General features: G+C 57.1%; 1 protein-coding gene across 1 annotated transcript; it reads right to left on the bottom strand.

Moving 5' to 3' along the window:
* Window positions 1-842: 842 nt before the first annotated feature.
* On the bottom strand, window positions 843-10,134 carry SLC6A17 (solute carrier family 6 member 17). The gene is made up of 11 exons (XM_042884424.1): window positions 9,594-10,134; window positions 7,994-8,151; window positions 7,627-7,753; window positions 7,265-7,446; window positions 6,768-6,878; window positions 5,982-6,223; window positions 5,380-5,572; window positions 4,871-5,063; window positions 4,485-4,644; window positions 3,803-3,965; window positions 843-3,507 (listed from the first exon to the last, which is right to left on the bottom strand). Exons 1-11 carry the CDS (start codon window positions 9,877-9,879, stop codon window positions 3,139-3,141), a joined length of 2,184 nt encoding a protein of 727 aa, XP_042740358.1. The 5' UTR covers window positions 9,880-10,134; the 3' UTR covers window positions 843-3,138.
* Between the last annotated feature and the right edge of the window lie 4,360 nt (window positions 10,135-14,494).

The following is a 14,494-nucleotide window of genomic DNA, read 5'->3' on the forward strand; positions in this document are numbered from 1 at the left end:
GACGAGTTTCTATCAGATCTGTGCTTTTACCTGTACAGGAGGGCTTGGCCAGCATTGTGCTTACCCACAGCGGAGCAGCCCGTGTGCTGCAGGGGCTCTGCCTGAACCTGGCTGCATCCCTGGGGGTTGGCAGAGCCACCTGGGCACCTGCACACCCCGCTCCTGCTGGTGAGAGCCGGGGTGGAGGGATGAGGGAGGCAGTGGGAGCAGCTCAGGAGGAGCCAGGGGGAGCTGCAGGGAGGGCAGGAGGGGAAGCCCTTCTCCATAGTGGGGCTCCTGATCCAGCCCTGCTCTGAGCAGTAGGATCTGGGCTGGGAAGGAAGGGGAGAGCTGGGGGTAGGGAGGGGAGTATTGGCAGCATCCACCCCCCCCCTTGCTCCAGCCGCCCAGAGGGAAACTGGAAAGTGCCTGTGCTGACAGCTAGCAGCTATTCCCTGTGCCTCTGCGGGGAGAAAACAAACCAAAAGTGATCGCCAAGGCTAAAAGTCACTGGGGATCGACCCCAGGAAGGTGAACGGGGGGGAGAACCAGGGGGAAGAACCCCCCCATAGGCTCCCAAAGTGACCGAGTACAGCTAGAAGTGACCCCGAAGGCGAGAGCAAGGCGCACACCCCACACACGGCGTGACTGACAGACAGACACACGCACACAGCGACGGCACGGAGCACCCACAGCTTCACACCCCCCCACCCCATCCACCGACCCCCCCAACACCGAGCAAACACCACGAGAAATACACAACCTCCACGGATAAAAAGAAAGGCGTCCTCACCTCCCCCCCCCCCATAACCCCCACCTCCCCTTGATGGGGGGTCTGGGGTTGGGGGGGGGGGGGGACCACACCCAGCCCCCCACCCACGCCCGAGAAATAAAAAGGTAAAAATCGGTCCGATATACGGTGAGAATTGATCTGTACAGCACTGGGGGTGAAAACAGGGTCATGGGCCACTTTGTCATTGAACAGCATTTACAGTGACATTTACAGAATAAATATACAGTAGAAATAGAGAATCTGTGGGTTATTACTCCATCTCCTCTCCTCTCCTCTGTTTTATATATATATATATATATATATAATATAGCTTTCTTGTTACCTTCCTATTGGTTTTGCCTCTTCTTGGTGCTGCAATAAGAGGGGTGGGAAGCGAACGCCTCCCTGCCCAGTTTGGGGCTGGCAATGGGAGGGATGGGGGGACTGAAGTGTTCCCCCAAGGGCTCGAGGAGCATCGCAGCACGGCAGCAGATGGGACCTGGTGAGGTGCCCTGCTCCCCAACTCCATGGGAGCTGCAGTGGGGATCCAGCCCCTGGGCTCAGTCACTGCCACTGGGAAGGTGACACTGGGCAGCGATGGGGGAAACTGGGGACACAGGGAGGAGGAGAGGTGGGAAAAAGGGGTTTTGTGCTTCTCCCACTTGGAGGTGACGCAGTGGGGACATCTCTGTGTCCCTCCGCAAGGGCAGGAGGAGGGGAAGGTTAACCTGGATGAGGGCTGGAGTAGAGGTGGGAGTGCAGCTGATCCTGGGGCTGGTGCTTCCTCTGCCATCAGCAGGGCGAGCTGCTTTGGTTTGGTCCCCATCTTCATTTCCCCTCTGGAAAAACAGCTAACGAAGGGCCTGTGCTAATTGCCCAGTAAGACACTCCAGCTGAGCCCACGATGAGAAGGACTGTAAACACAGCATCCCAAACCAGAGATAGACAGGTGGGAACCTCCCAAACCTCCCACCTGTGGGTGGGCAAGCAAGGCTAGAGGGGCTCGTGGGCATGGGAGCCAGGAACGTGGCCTGCAAAAGTGTTTGAAATGCCCCCAGATGTGATCTCAGCCCAACAGGACTGGAGTAAGGAGCTCACTCAGCTTCTGAGACCATAAACAAGGCGCTGCTCCCCTGCGCCCACAGGGAGAAAAGAAGGAACGGTTGCTTCAGGCTGTACTGCCAACAGAAATTCTTGGCTTTGTGTTTGATTCAGGGAAACCTTCAGCGTCAGAGGGAGAAACTCAGAACTGGGAAAACCCAACCGACCTTCCTCACTCGCACAGGCTTTGCATCCATGCGCTCCCCAGGCAGCGTGGAGAGGCACCACGGAGGGTTCAGCAGCCTGGATGCAGCTCACGGGGATGCTGGGACCCAGTGCCTGCTGCTCAGACATATCCTTCCATCCGCCATCCCCAAAAGCCAGCTCACCTCCCACAGCCCAGGGCAGTTTCCTGAGAGCCGAATCAGGGCTGCTGTAGGACCTGGTACCCCACAGCTCCACATGCCTACAGAAAGCAGCAAGAGGAGATGACCACCACGCCAGGGACAGTGGTGCAGTAGAGCATCCCATAGGTCCGGGGCCATTCCAGCAGGGCGCTCCCTGCTCCATCCCCACTGCCCTTCTAGACCTCATATGAAATCCCTTATTTTGGAGGTGCCGCCCAGTAGATCTGCCTGCCCACAGCCCGTGCCATCCTGACATCTCAGAGCACACATCACCCCCAGCACACCTGGGAACACCCTGCAGACCCCGTCCCTGTGCTGGTGGTGATGGGGCAGCCTCCAAAGAGCCGCCGGCTGCAGTCCCACACATCACCATAACTCAGCCCCGCGCCGCTCCCTGCCGACCCTGGCCGAAACACTGGGGTTATCTGAGTGTGTCCACAGCTAGAAAAACTACAGGAGATACAACAACAACAACGATGGCAACAACGGCAGCACCTTTTTGCGCTATGAACATCGACGGTTAATTGTGCTCGTTGGAATAAGGCCATGACTCCTCCCAGCTAAAGGGCAACAGACGAAGGGCAGAGCGCTGGGCTGCAGGAGGAAGCACGGCTGGCTTTCCACCTGACGCCAGGTCCTTTTTCCAACCACCAGCTGCTTGAAAAGAGAGATTGGAGCTGCGAGAGGACAACCCTCGGAAAAGCATCGCAGCATCCCTTGCTCCTCCCTTCCCTAAGGCGAGCCCCAGGTCCTGCCCTTTGCTGAGGGCTGTTGGAGGAGTCCTGCCCCTCCCGCAATCCCTTCATCATCGTAGGAACGGCTGCTTTTGGTTACAACTTAAAGAGGGGTTTCTTCTTTGATAGTTTTCCCGTTGCCTGGACAGCCAGGATCCACTCCCCACGACCTCTCCTCTCCCGGGGGGTGGTCAGCTGCCCAGCATCACAGTTCAGACTCGGGGGTGCCGGCCGTCAGGTACCCGCTCCCATAGCGTCCGTTGGGCGCGCTGCTCATCTCCATAGGGGAGTTGCTCCCAGGCCCCAGGTAGGAACGGTGGGTGGGCATCGGGGATGGGGTCTCGCTCGGCACCTTGCTCAGGATGAAGCGCGTCTCGTCGTTGTCTTCCAAGTTGGAGATGTCCTTCATCATCCGGCCCTTCTTGTAGGTGACCGAGAGGGTGTTGGAGCCGTCTGACACCAGGTGGAACTGCCGGAGGATGAAGACCAGAGGCAGAGGGAGGGAAGCCAGGATGATCAGGGAGATGAGGATAGCCATGGCCCAGGTTGGGTAAAAAAGGAACTTCTCTGCAGCCTGAAAAAGAGAGAGAGATTGGTGTCAGGGAGCTGCGACGCACGCCAGGTCCAGCATCTCCTAAGCGCTCAGAAGCTCCTGCCAGCCTTCATCTCAGGAAGTTATCAGATGGCGAATCAAAGTGGATAAAAGAGCACGCACTTTGGTGGAACCAAGACAAAGCCAAAGGGCACTCTTCAGCCCGTGCTCCGAGCTAGCTCAAACCTTCTGGGCAGCAGGGAAAAACAACGGCCAAGAGGGTGGGATGCGTCCCAGCTGGAGGAATAAGCAGAGCTGGGGTGGGAACCCTGCTCACCTCCTCTCTGATCCACGCGCTGTAGCCTGGGGGGCTGACTCCCAGCTGGATGATGCTGGCAGTCATGAGCACGGCCATGCAGATGGGAGAGACGTACTTCCAGGTGTAGTAGTAGAACTGATAGGGCCGAAAGCCCAGCATCTCTGTCAGTTCCTGCATGAACCTGCCGAGAGGGAGAGATGGAAACACACTGCTCCCCACCTTCCAGCAAGAAACTCCCTCCCAGGAGCCCTGCTGCAGATTAGACTCAAAAAAGAGCCTGGGGAAGAGCCCAGCTGAGCCAGGAGATCATCGCAGTCTTTCAAACCCATGGGATGGGTTGGGAACCTCCCATGGAAAAGGTCACCTGGGCCTCCCTTGCTCTGGCCAACTCCTGACAACGAGAATAGGAACAGAGGGAATGAGGCGCCCTTCCAGAACGTTCCAGAAACCTCAGATAAGACTATAATGACAAGCAACGGAGCTCCACAACCAAAGCAAGATACCCATTAGTGGGACTTGTTCTTGGTGCTGGGTTACAGCTGGGGCAGGGTAGAGGATCAAGGCAAACAGATCTCCTGCCTTCAGGGTATTTGCTCCATCAGAGCTTGCCTCTTGCAAAATCAGGACAGAGCTGGAAGGCGGGGGGGTTTTAGCCAGCAGTTACAGCCAAGAAATTCCATTTGTGGCGCCAACACCTTACTTCTTAGTGCCGTAAATCCAGGCCACGGCGATGTTCTCCAGGATGACCACGACGGTGAGCGGCAGCGTGGCTGAGTAATCATCAAACATGGTGACAAAGTAGTTCCCAGAGCGCTGCACGAAGATCAGGCCCACCACAAAGGCGAAGATGCAGCAGCCAACTGTGGGGAGAAAGATGGGCGTAGGTTAACAGAGCGCAGATGCTGATGTGCCACTGGTTGAATGATCCTAGTGGCCGTTCCCAAACCTAACGATCCCATGGTCCTGAGGGTAACTGAGGCCTCTGCCACAGGGTCTGATCCCACTACACGTCCACATGTCCCCGCTCTTCTAGAATGACAGTGGGGACCCTCCAGCCCCAACCCAGGAGGATGCAGAAGACCTCACCTGTGAACACCTCCTTCCGCACCTTGAAGGTGTCGATGATGGGGGTGGTGATGCCTGACATGGTCCCGATCATGCTGCCCAGCCCCAGGTTTATCAGCATCAAGAAGAACATGACAGACCAAAACGGCGAGGCTGGGAAGTGGGTCATGGCTTCTGTGAAGGCGATGAAGGCCAGGCCGGTTCCTTGCACTGACTATTTATGAGGGGAAAAAAAAAGACCAAAAAGGATGAAGAAACGTGTCAGGCTGCGTGTCTCAAGGCTCTGTCGTCCCACTGAACAGCTCCTCAAGGAAAGAAAAATCCACCCTAACACCTGGTGTGGAAGTGGCAGTGAGCCTATTAGACTTGCTACCAGGAAAGACCCCAGGAACAGGGAATTCCCATCCTTGGAGGGTCACTGGAAACAGTTTTTCCAGATCTGTGTGCCAGGAGCAACACAAACAGCTCCCAGCAGGGACTGCCAATGGGCAAAGTGATTTCTCTGTCCCATTGGGAATGCCGTGGGGTACCTTGTCCAGCTCATCCTCCAACAGACACGCGTCCAAGCCCAGCTCTTTGAAGTGCCCCTCTTTCACCGTCATGATCACCCTGTACATCTCGTTGTAGTCCTTGGCTGTCAAGTGGGAGAAGTTCACGTGGGGTGGGATGAGGTCGTGGCTGAGCACGTTGGTGTTCAGGTATCCCAAGATCTTCTCAGCATTCCTAAGGGGGAGCAGAATCTGGTCACCCAGAGACGTCCCCTTCCATCCAGTGTGAGAACCTGTAGACCATAGTTCCCAACCAAAGCCAGAAAAACTGTGCCCTCAGCTACAGGGGGGCACCTCTGGAAATCCAGATCTTGATCACAAGCAATCTGGATGTTAAAGATAATCTGTAAAATCTGATTAAAGGCTGGATGTTGTGTTGAGGGACGTGGTTTAGTGGGAGCTACTGGGAATAGGCGAACGGTTGGACTGGATGATCTTGAAGGTCTTTTCCAACCTTGGTGATTCTATGATTCTATGAATCTGGGTCCTCCAAAACACAGCATCACCCAGTCCTTGAGCCACAGCCCCGCCAGCACAGGTTTCTCCCCCCCCCCCCCAGATGGACAGAAAGCAAATCCACCTACTCCACCACGCATTTCTCATTCATGATGTTGGCCTTGAAGCCCAGCACGGCGAACACAACCAGGGTGGCCAGGACAGACGTGAAGAAGTTGATGAAGGAGACGAGCGTGGCGTCGAAGTGGCAGTTGTTGTCCTGCTTGTTGTAGCTGGAGAAGGCGATGACCCCCCCAAAGCCCAATCCCAAGGCAAAGAACACCTGCGTGGCTGCCTCCCGCCACACCTGGGGGTCCAGCATCTTATCCAGCTTGGGGAGAGGGGACACAGAAAAAGGAATGAGGGCTGGTGGTGGTGCCAGAGCCGTTCCATCCTCCAGAGCCTTCAGGATTGTTTAACCCCAGACCTCGGCCCCCCTCCCCTGCAGCAGGCTGCGGGCCTCCGAGAGCCGTTCATCAGGAGATCCTAATTAGTATCTTGTAACAGCCTCGCCAGCAGAGCTGTTTCATCTGCATCGCTTCATCATTAATTAATTAGCTCGTTAATTGCATAAACACCAGCGGAGGTTTCGCTACCAGCCAGCATGATCTCACAGAGCCCCTAAGCCCTTCTATAGATGCATTGCTGAGGGTCAATCCCCTCCCCTTGCCCACCCAAAGGGAGCAGGAGTGATGCCTCGGGCAGTGCCATGATAACCACCTCAGGGCTGTAAAACCTCCTGCCTCGTTTATTGGGACCTTTGAGGCCGATTTTTTGGGGTGGAAACAAGAGAAAAAGAGGATTTGGTGAAATGATGTGCACAGAGGGTGAGCAGCCCGGAGGATAAACCTGCTGGGAGTCTGCTGAGTTCTTACCTTGGGGGTGAACATGTGCATGATCCCATCCACCGCCCCCCGCAGCAGGAGGCCCCGCACCAAGAAGCAAACCAGCACCACGTAGGGGAAGAGGGAGCTGAAATACATCACCTGGGGCAAGAAGAATGCATGCAGGGTGGGCATCACCTCCCTTACCGCTCAGCCCCGTCCCCACATCCATCCCCAGGACATCACAAACTGGAGACAGAACGCTGGTGCCAGACAAGCCCTGGGGAAGGACAGCTCTGCATCCCCACCACCTCCCAGCACCACTGGTTCCCAGCATGGGGCTCCCTCCCAGTGTCCCAGTGATGTGAATGGGGCTTCCTCCTGGGCACAGGGGGTGTGATACCACCCCACTGCCACGGGGCAGCGGCCTGCTTACCCTGTGCTACCCGCTGATGTGCCCTGTAAAACATCTGGCACATCTGGAGACGGGTTCCATCTGAACATCACAGAAAACCAACTCATCTGGAGCACGGATTGCTGCTACCCACCTTCCCCGAGGACTGGATGCCTTTGATCATGGCCAAGCCAACGAGACTCCAGGCCACCAGCAGGCAGAGGGTCATCTTCCAATTGAGTCCCCCACTCTCTGAGATGGAGTTGGAGATGTCCAGGGCCTCCCGGTACCAGAAGTAGGTGGTGGCCGAGCTCCTCTCACATTCAGTCTCCACAACTGCAGATGAATGGGGGTACCAGAGAGTGAGGGGTTGGGGAAGAGCCACCAGCTGCCTCTTCTCACTCTGTCCGTGTCCCCATCCCAACCTCCAGTGTCCCCAGCCTGCAATAGCTGAAGGTTTTGAGGGTCTCTGGTGTCCCACAGCCCCACTCCCCATCATTTACCCCCATATCTCACCGGCCACGGAGCCATTCTTGACAATGGGGCACTCGCTCCAGGGAAGAGGGTACTGGAAGGACTTGAAGAAGTAAAAGATGCTCCAACCGATGATGACGTTGTAATAAAGACCGACAAAAAAGCAGACCTGTGTTGGGGGTTGAGGAGGACACACTGTGAAGCAGTGGGGGCAGTGCTGGTGTTCCCATTGAGTGGGGATCCAGAAACATGGATGGCCTCATTCCCAAACCAGCCCTAAGCTCACGGATGGAGCTGAAAAACTCCACTCAACCCTTCAACCTCCCACACTGGGCTCAGTGAGGTTTGCCCCAGGCCATCCCCCGTTTGCAGCCTGCAGAGCATCCCACCAACCCCAATGCATGCTCACCAGGCAGCTGGCATAACCGATGCCACCGAGGCGGGGACAGATGTAATTCCAGACACCAATGCTGCCCCGACGGATCCGCTGCCCCACTGCCAGCTCCAGGAAGAACAGCGGGAGGCCAATGATGATGAGCAGGACCAGGTATGGGACCAGGTAGGCGCCTGGCAGGGACAGAAAGCTTGTCATGGACCCGTCCACCTGCTCTTATATCCCAATGAGGGACAGGCTGTGTCTGGTTCGTCACTTGGTTTGCAACAGAAAACACACGTGCGTGGCAGGGAACCCTGCTGCATCCCCTGGCACTGTGGGAATGTGCAGGATATGCGAGCTCTCTGCTAGGGGTAAAATGGCTCGGAACAGAAAGGAGGTTAATCTCCATCTAATTGGGGAGACCAGAGAGAAATTAGCAGTTCATGAAGCATAACCAAACGGCTGTAAAAGATGCGATGACTCACGCTGCAGCGCCCGGCTGATGGATGGCTCCAGCCTCTGCCAGGGGCTGCCGGGCAGCACTGGGAGCACGTGGCTGCAGAGCTGGGATTTATGGCCCAGTGACAGCCACCAGCGCTGGGCCAGGGATGGATGGGGCCAAGAATGCATTTGGAGCAGAGGTGAGGAGGCTCGTTAAGGAAGAGGTTCATTAAGGAGCAGGAAAATGGAGATGCAGGCAGCCGGGGTGCAGCTGGACACTGGTGGAACTGGGAACACCCACAAGCTTCCCATCCCTGCAACACCCTCACGGGCATCTCGACCTCCAGACGATGAGACAGATGGATCCGTTTGGATGCAAACTTCTCCAGCATCAGAGATTTTCCTCCCCTGACCCCTGGGAGGACGGCCACCAGCTCATGCCCATGCGTCATCGCCAGCACACGCGGCTCCCAGCACACCGAGTGCTGGGGATTTGGCTCAGGCCCATCTCACTGCCAGCACGAGGCTGTTCTCCCCCACAGATGTCTGCTTGGAGAGCAGGAAGGAAGCAGCCATCCCACCCTGCGCCGAGCAGCTTACTGCTGTGCCAGCCAGCTCCCAGCTCCGTGCCTTGGTACCTGGAAACCTGCTGCAGGAAGCTGTCATATGGCAGCAAGGGGCTTCTCACAGCATCTGCTCATCCCAGCAGTGCCCCTTCGTGCCCCTGCATCCCAGGGATGAGATAGATGACTGTGTGTTGGGGGGCTGTCAAACCCAACTTGACCCCATTACAGCAAGTCTCGTGGCTGCTGAGGGTTCCATTCTCTTATATGGGGAAATTGAGGCAGGGTGGCTTCAGAGAAGCCTGGCATCTGACCTCCCGCTCAGAGCTGGCTCCTGATTCCATCTATCTGGGATGAGCAGGAAATCACAGATGCAGAGAGCTCCCTACCAAAGGAATCAGGGTTTCATTGCAGCCCTGAACGTACCAGTAGGCTTCACTTTGTTCTCAGGGCAGGCAGGTGAGCATCCTTTAGGAAGAGGCTGCCCTGGAGGTTGCTGCAGCTCTGCACCACAGCACAGCCAGCAGCTCCCAGCTGCCCCTCACCTCCCAACCCACCCCCACTGCTCCCTCCACCCCCAGCAGAGGGAAGATCAGCCCACAGACCCCCCCTGGAATCCCATCTCTCACCTCCTCCATTCTTTTGGCACAGGTAGGGGAATCGCCAGACATTTCCCAGCCCCACAGAGTAGCCAATCTGGGCCAGGATGTACTGCAGCTTGCTATTCCACGCCGGCCTGTTCTCTGCATCCAGCTCCTCCTCCCCGTCCTTCTGCTTATCCCAAGCCTCCCCTGTCACGTTGAGGACGCTGCGTTTGTAGTCCACGGGCTCCTCGTGAGCCAGCAGGTCGGCCACTGACTCGGTGACATGCTCACTGCTGTGCTCCCGCTGTGTCACTTTGCTGTTCTTCGGCATCGGGACGGCTCCGTGCCACCCCAGGGGCTGGGATGGGGTGAAGGGAGAAGAGGAACGTCCCACGTGAGCTGCTCGGGGCTCACCTCCTCGTCATCAGCAGGACCTGTGTGAGAAGGATTCAGCAGCATGGTGGGGTTGGTTTCGCCTCATCCCGATGCTGTTGGGAGCAGCAGAGATGGTGGGGAGAGGTCACCATCACCCCCTGTGTTTCGGGGACATCCGTTGGGCTGGGGGATGCCAAGTGGAAGCAACACCCTGCTGCTTCCTCGCTGGGGAGAGTACCCAGGGGGCAGCACCCATGGGTGCAGGGAGATGGCGACAGAGCAGTCCCCTCAGCCCTGCACAGCCCCCCGGCTCAGTCCTGAAGGGCTACAGGGCTCAAAAGCACTTAGGTGACAGTGACAGAGGGCTCTCCATCCTCCTTGGATGGTATCAGGCACAAGGTGGGTGAGAGCCAGCAGCTAAATCACCGCAGGCAGCTCTATAGCAGATAACATCTGCAAAACAGCCACGGTGACACAAAGCCATCCATCGTCCAAGCCCTGCTGCCTTCCCAGCCTTGGCCTGGGAACCCAAGCCACAAGATCTGCACAGTCTGAGCACTGACACCAGGGATCTTTGGCCATACTGGGAGAACTGGGGCCACACTGACTCGCGCCCCAGCTGGAGGACAACCATAGAAACTCCAAGCCGTGGAAAAATGACTCTCTCCCCAAGGGCCGTGTTTGCTTCTGTCTTCCATCCTCCCTTTTCAGGGACATCAGTGTGACCACCAGTCCCCGTAGAAGCACTGGGGCCGTGCCCAGGGTCCCAAAGGCCCCCCGTGTTTCTCCCGAGCTTCTCCATTTACACAGACACCCATCAACCCCAGCCCTGAGCACAGCTCACAACCCTGGGCCCTTCCAGAGCTCAGCCAGGCAGCCCTTCTCATTCCCAAGCATCCATCCCAGTGCTGGAGGGAGGCAAAGCAGCAGGACAGCTCACCCTCCTCGCCCTCACCTCGCTGCTTCCTCACCCCAAAGAAAGTTCCCTGTGTGCCAGGCCCTGTTCCTAATAGAAAAGCTATTTTCAGTCAAAAGCTGCATCTGTTGCCAGGCAACTGCATCGCCTCACAGCCTTGGCTGGATCAGGCTCCTCCAAAGAAGCTGTTTGAATTATTCCTTCAAGCCTGGCCCAGCAGTGTTTCATTTCCTAACGAGGACCATTCGTATGAACCGTTCGCAGTTCAACAGCAGCAATTACCAGCACAGGGCTGCCCACAGCCAGAGCATCCCCAGCATGGAGGGTGGGGGGATCCCAAGGCAGGAAATCACAGAGATTCCCACTGAGTTTGGGTCGGGCTCTGCAGAGACGAGAGGATTTGGGGGGTGAAAAAGTGTGCTGAGCTGCTCTGCTAGGGCTGGGATAAGGGGCTGAGGCAGCACTGGAGGAGGAGAAAGGGGTAAGGAGCTGAAAGCTCTCCCCCTGTGTGAAGTCATATGGGAAAGCTGTGCTATAAGGATAATCTTCACCAGTGTTGCTGTCCCTGTGTCCCCACTGCTTGCTTGGGGACATCCTGCTGCTTCCCAGCCTGATGGCAGCAGTGCCCACTGGAGGAGACCCTGCCTATGGAGAGGGGTCTGCCACGATGCTCCCAGCCAAAGCGCAGCTCAAATCCACCTGCAAAAAGTACTTCTGCCCATGTGTTTGATTGGAAGGGGAATTTAATCAAGGAATTCATCTCCCAGAACAACAACAACAACAACGATGCTGCAAGGAAGGTCAGCTGACAACCAGGAGCTTCTTGGCTGCAGAAAGACAGAACCCCCTTGTAGCGGACAGATGGAGATTCAGCTTGTTGACGACCTTCACCTTCTCACATGGGAGGTTTTCTTGCTCTTCTGAAGGAAGATCACAGCCCACCAGTGGGTCTGGGTGCCTCCCCACGGCGATCATAGAGGGGTCCAGGAAGGCACCAGTACAAACTGGGAGGGCTGGGACAGCAACAGTGCCTGTGAGATGGGAGCAGCTGCCAGCACCCATGGGGAGCAATAGGGCGAGGAGCAGGAAAGAGCACCACTGCCTTGGAGATAACCCACCTCCCCACGCTCCTGCCATGGTTTTTCCACTTGCTGAAAACGTGATTGGAGAGGCTGGAATCAGTCAGCAGCAGTGGAGCTCAGGGCCCAGGGTGTGCGGGCACAGGGAAGCTCTCTCCTCTCTCAGGGACAGAGCAGCTCCTGCATCCGAATTCTGCACTTATGTTCCATTTAGGGGAAATTGAGGCAACAACAAAAAGAAAAGCCAGGCTGGGATGCAATGAATTCAAAATAATCTTCAAACCCTGCTCCCCCCACCAAGGTCACAGAGCACGAAAGGAGAGTGATGGATCCAGGCGCAGAGGGATGCCAGGGATGGATCTGAGGGACCCAAGCGCCCCCATCCTGGGACACTACACCGAGGGCTGAGCTTTATGCTGCAGATGAGGAGGGGACAGACCCAAGGTCACCCATGGGACCTGGGAAGCTCACAGAGAAGTGGAGGCACCTCTGCCATCTCCCTTTTGCACCCAGCAAGGCCGAGCAGCGAAGCCAAGAGGAGAGCAGTGGGGGACCTGCTGGGAACAGCATCGCTCTCCCACAGCCCCCTCCAAGCACAGCTCCCATCGCACACAGACCTGCCTCCATCTTAACGCCACTCCTGGCTCCCAAACCAGGAGACTCAGAGCTCCCGCTCGGCTCTTCCTCACCCTCCTCATCCTCTCCAGCTCCACGGGGGAAGGCTTTTGCCATCCGAGCTCATTAGGGTCGCTCCCTTTCTTTAAGCGAACCCTGCTAATTAGCTCCAGGCTCCGCCACCTCCCGGAGGTGACGCGCGGTGACTCGGTGGCAGCGGTCCCACATCACGAGGTCCCCCCCCCAGACCTCCAAACTCACACAGCGCGAAGGGAACACGCAGCCAGGGGTCAGCAGAGCAGGCCGAGGGGAAACGCCGCAGGGAGACGCGCTGGACCTCGGGCTCCCACCTTCGCAAGCAGTTTGCGTGCAGCCCCGCGGCGCTCAGCCGGCATTTATTGCAGGGGGGGAGGAAGGGGGGGGAGATGCTCAGAGCTGCGCTCCTCATTCAGGCTCGTTTTAGCGTCGTGACACAGGAGCAGTTCGCGTTCGAGGATGAATCAGAGCTGCCTCCGCTTCTGCCTTACACCCCCCCCCCAGCATCCAGGTGGTCCAAACAGCCCCCGGCCCCCTACGGGCGAGCAGACGCGTGCTTATGGCAGCCCTGCCGCCGTTTGCCACCTGCTCCACCCCGGAGGTGGGCACAATTCCCGCAGCCCCAGCTCTGCTTTCGTATCACTGAAGGGTTTAGAGCGAATTTTTATCAATGGATTCAGGAAAAAAAAAACCACAAAAAACCAAAACAGAAAGGGCAGTTTTGCGGGTGGGTCACGAGGCAGTCACAACAACCCCGGAGGAGGGGAACCTCGGCGCCGTCGGGAGCGTAGGAACCCATTGATTCTCCGCATTCCGTCTCCCTTCACGTCTCATTTGGGATCGGATGACATCCATCATCTGCAGCGGCGTGACACGGAGCTGCCGTCACGTGGTTCCTGCTCACGGGGTGATCCTTCCCCCCCCCCCAAACCCCCCACCTTCAGTTCCAGCTGGAGCTGCTGCCCCTCCGAACCCAGCTTCGCCCCGATCAGCAGCACGCAGACCCCGCTGTGGTTCACAAACCAACCGACCCCAAAACACGACCCCAGGACATTTCACCTCAGCACCGACCCGGTTCCATCGCATCCGTGCTGACCCCCACCTCTCTGCCATTCCAGGCTCTCACATCGCTTCCCCATAGCAACCAAACCCTTTCTTTTTTCCCCTATCGATGTCACCCCGACCGCCTCCGATTCGACCTGGAGGACGGACAGACCCGCATTTTATTTCCCTTCCTGACCCAATCCCGACTCCTCCGGGGAGATTCTGGCACTGAACTGCGCACCCTGCCCGGAATGGCTCAGTTTCACACGCGGCATTTCAGGTTTGTTCCTTCCGAGCCCAGAAATAGTTGCATCAGCTCACGATGGATCTCAATCTCAGGTGCCTCTGACGCCAGAAGCGGAACGATTTCACCTTCTGGGTCCTTTGCAAAGAGCTGGGAGAGGGTTGGTGGTTTTTTGTGGTTTTTGTTTTTTTTTTCCAGCCCCACATCTCCGGAATGACGCAAATCGTCCCCAAAGCGATGCAAAGCTGCACCTGGCCAAGATGTCAGCCCCAAACGCAGCCCCATACACACCTCCGGCACAGCCACGATGCAAGAAATGCACTGATGGGGGCAAGGACTCCCCACAACTCGACACAGAACGGCGTGAAACCAAAACCCCAACCCTCATTTTACTGCCTCGAAAGAAGCCGGCCGCGTTCCGAGGATTCAAAAGAAAAAGGGAAAAATCCCTTCACTTCGGGGGCCGGGTGTGAAACATTCATCGCAGCCCAATGCTTTCTCCTCTCCCAATGTTATTGTCAAGGTCAGCCTGGAGGCTCTATTTATAACCCTTCAACCCCCCCCCCCCCCTCCCCCCAGGCAGCAGCTGGGGGGGACGAACCCCAACCAACCCCCTCCATTACTTCAGCCCCCCCCC

This window comes from Lagopus leucura, unplaced genomic scaffold (genome assembly GCF_019238085.1).
Source record: "Lagopus leucura isolate 7727_CA_CO unplaced genomic scaffold, USGS_WTPT01 Super-Scaffold_100043, whole genome shotgun sequence".
NCBI lineage: Eukaryota > Metazoa > Chordata > Aves > Galliformes > Phasianidae > Lagopus > Lagopus leucura.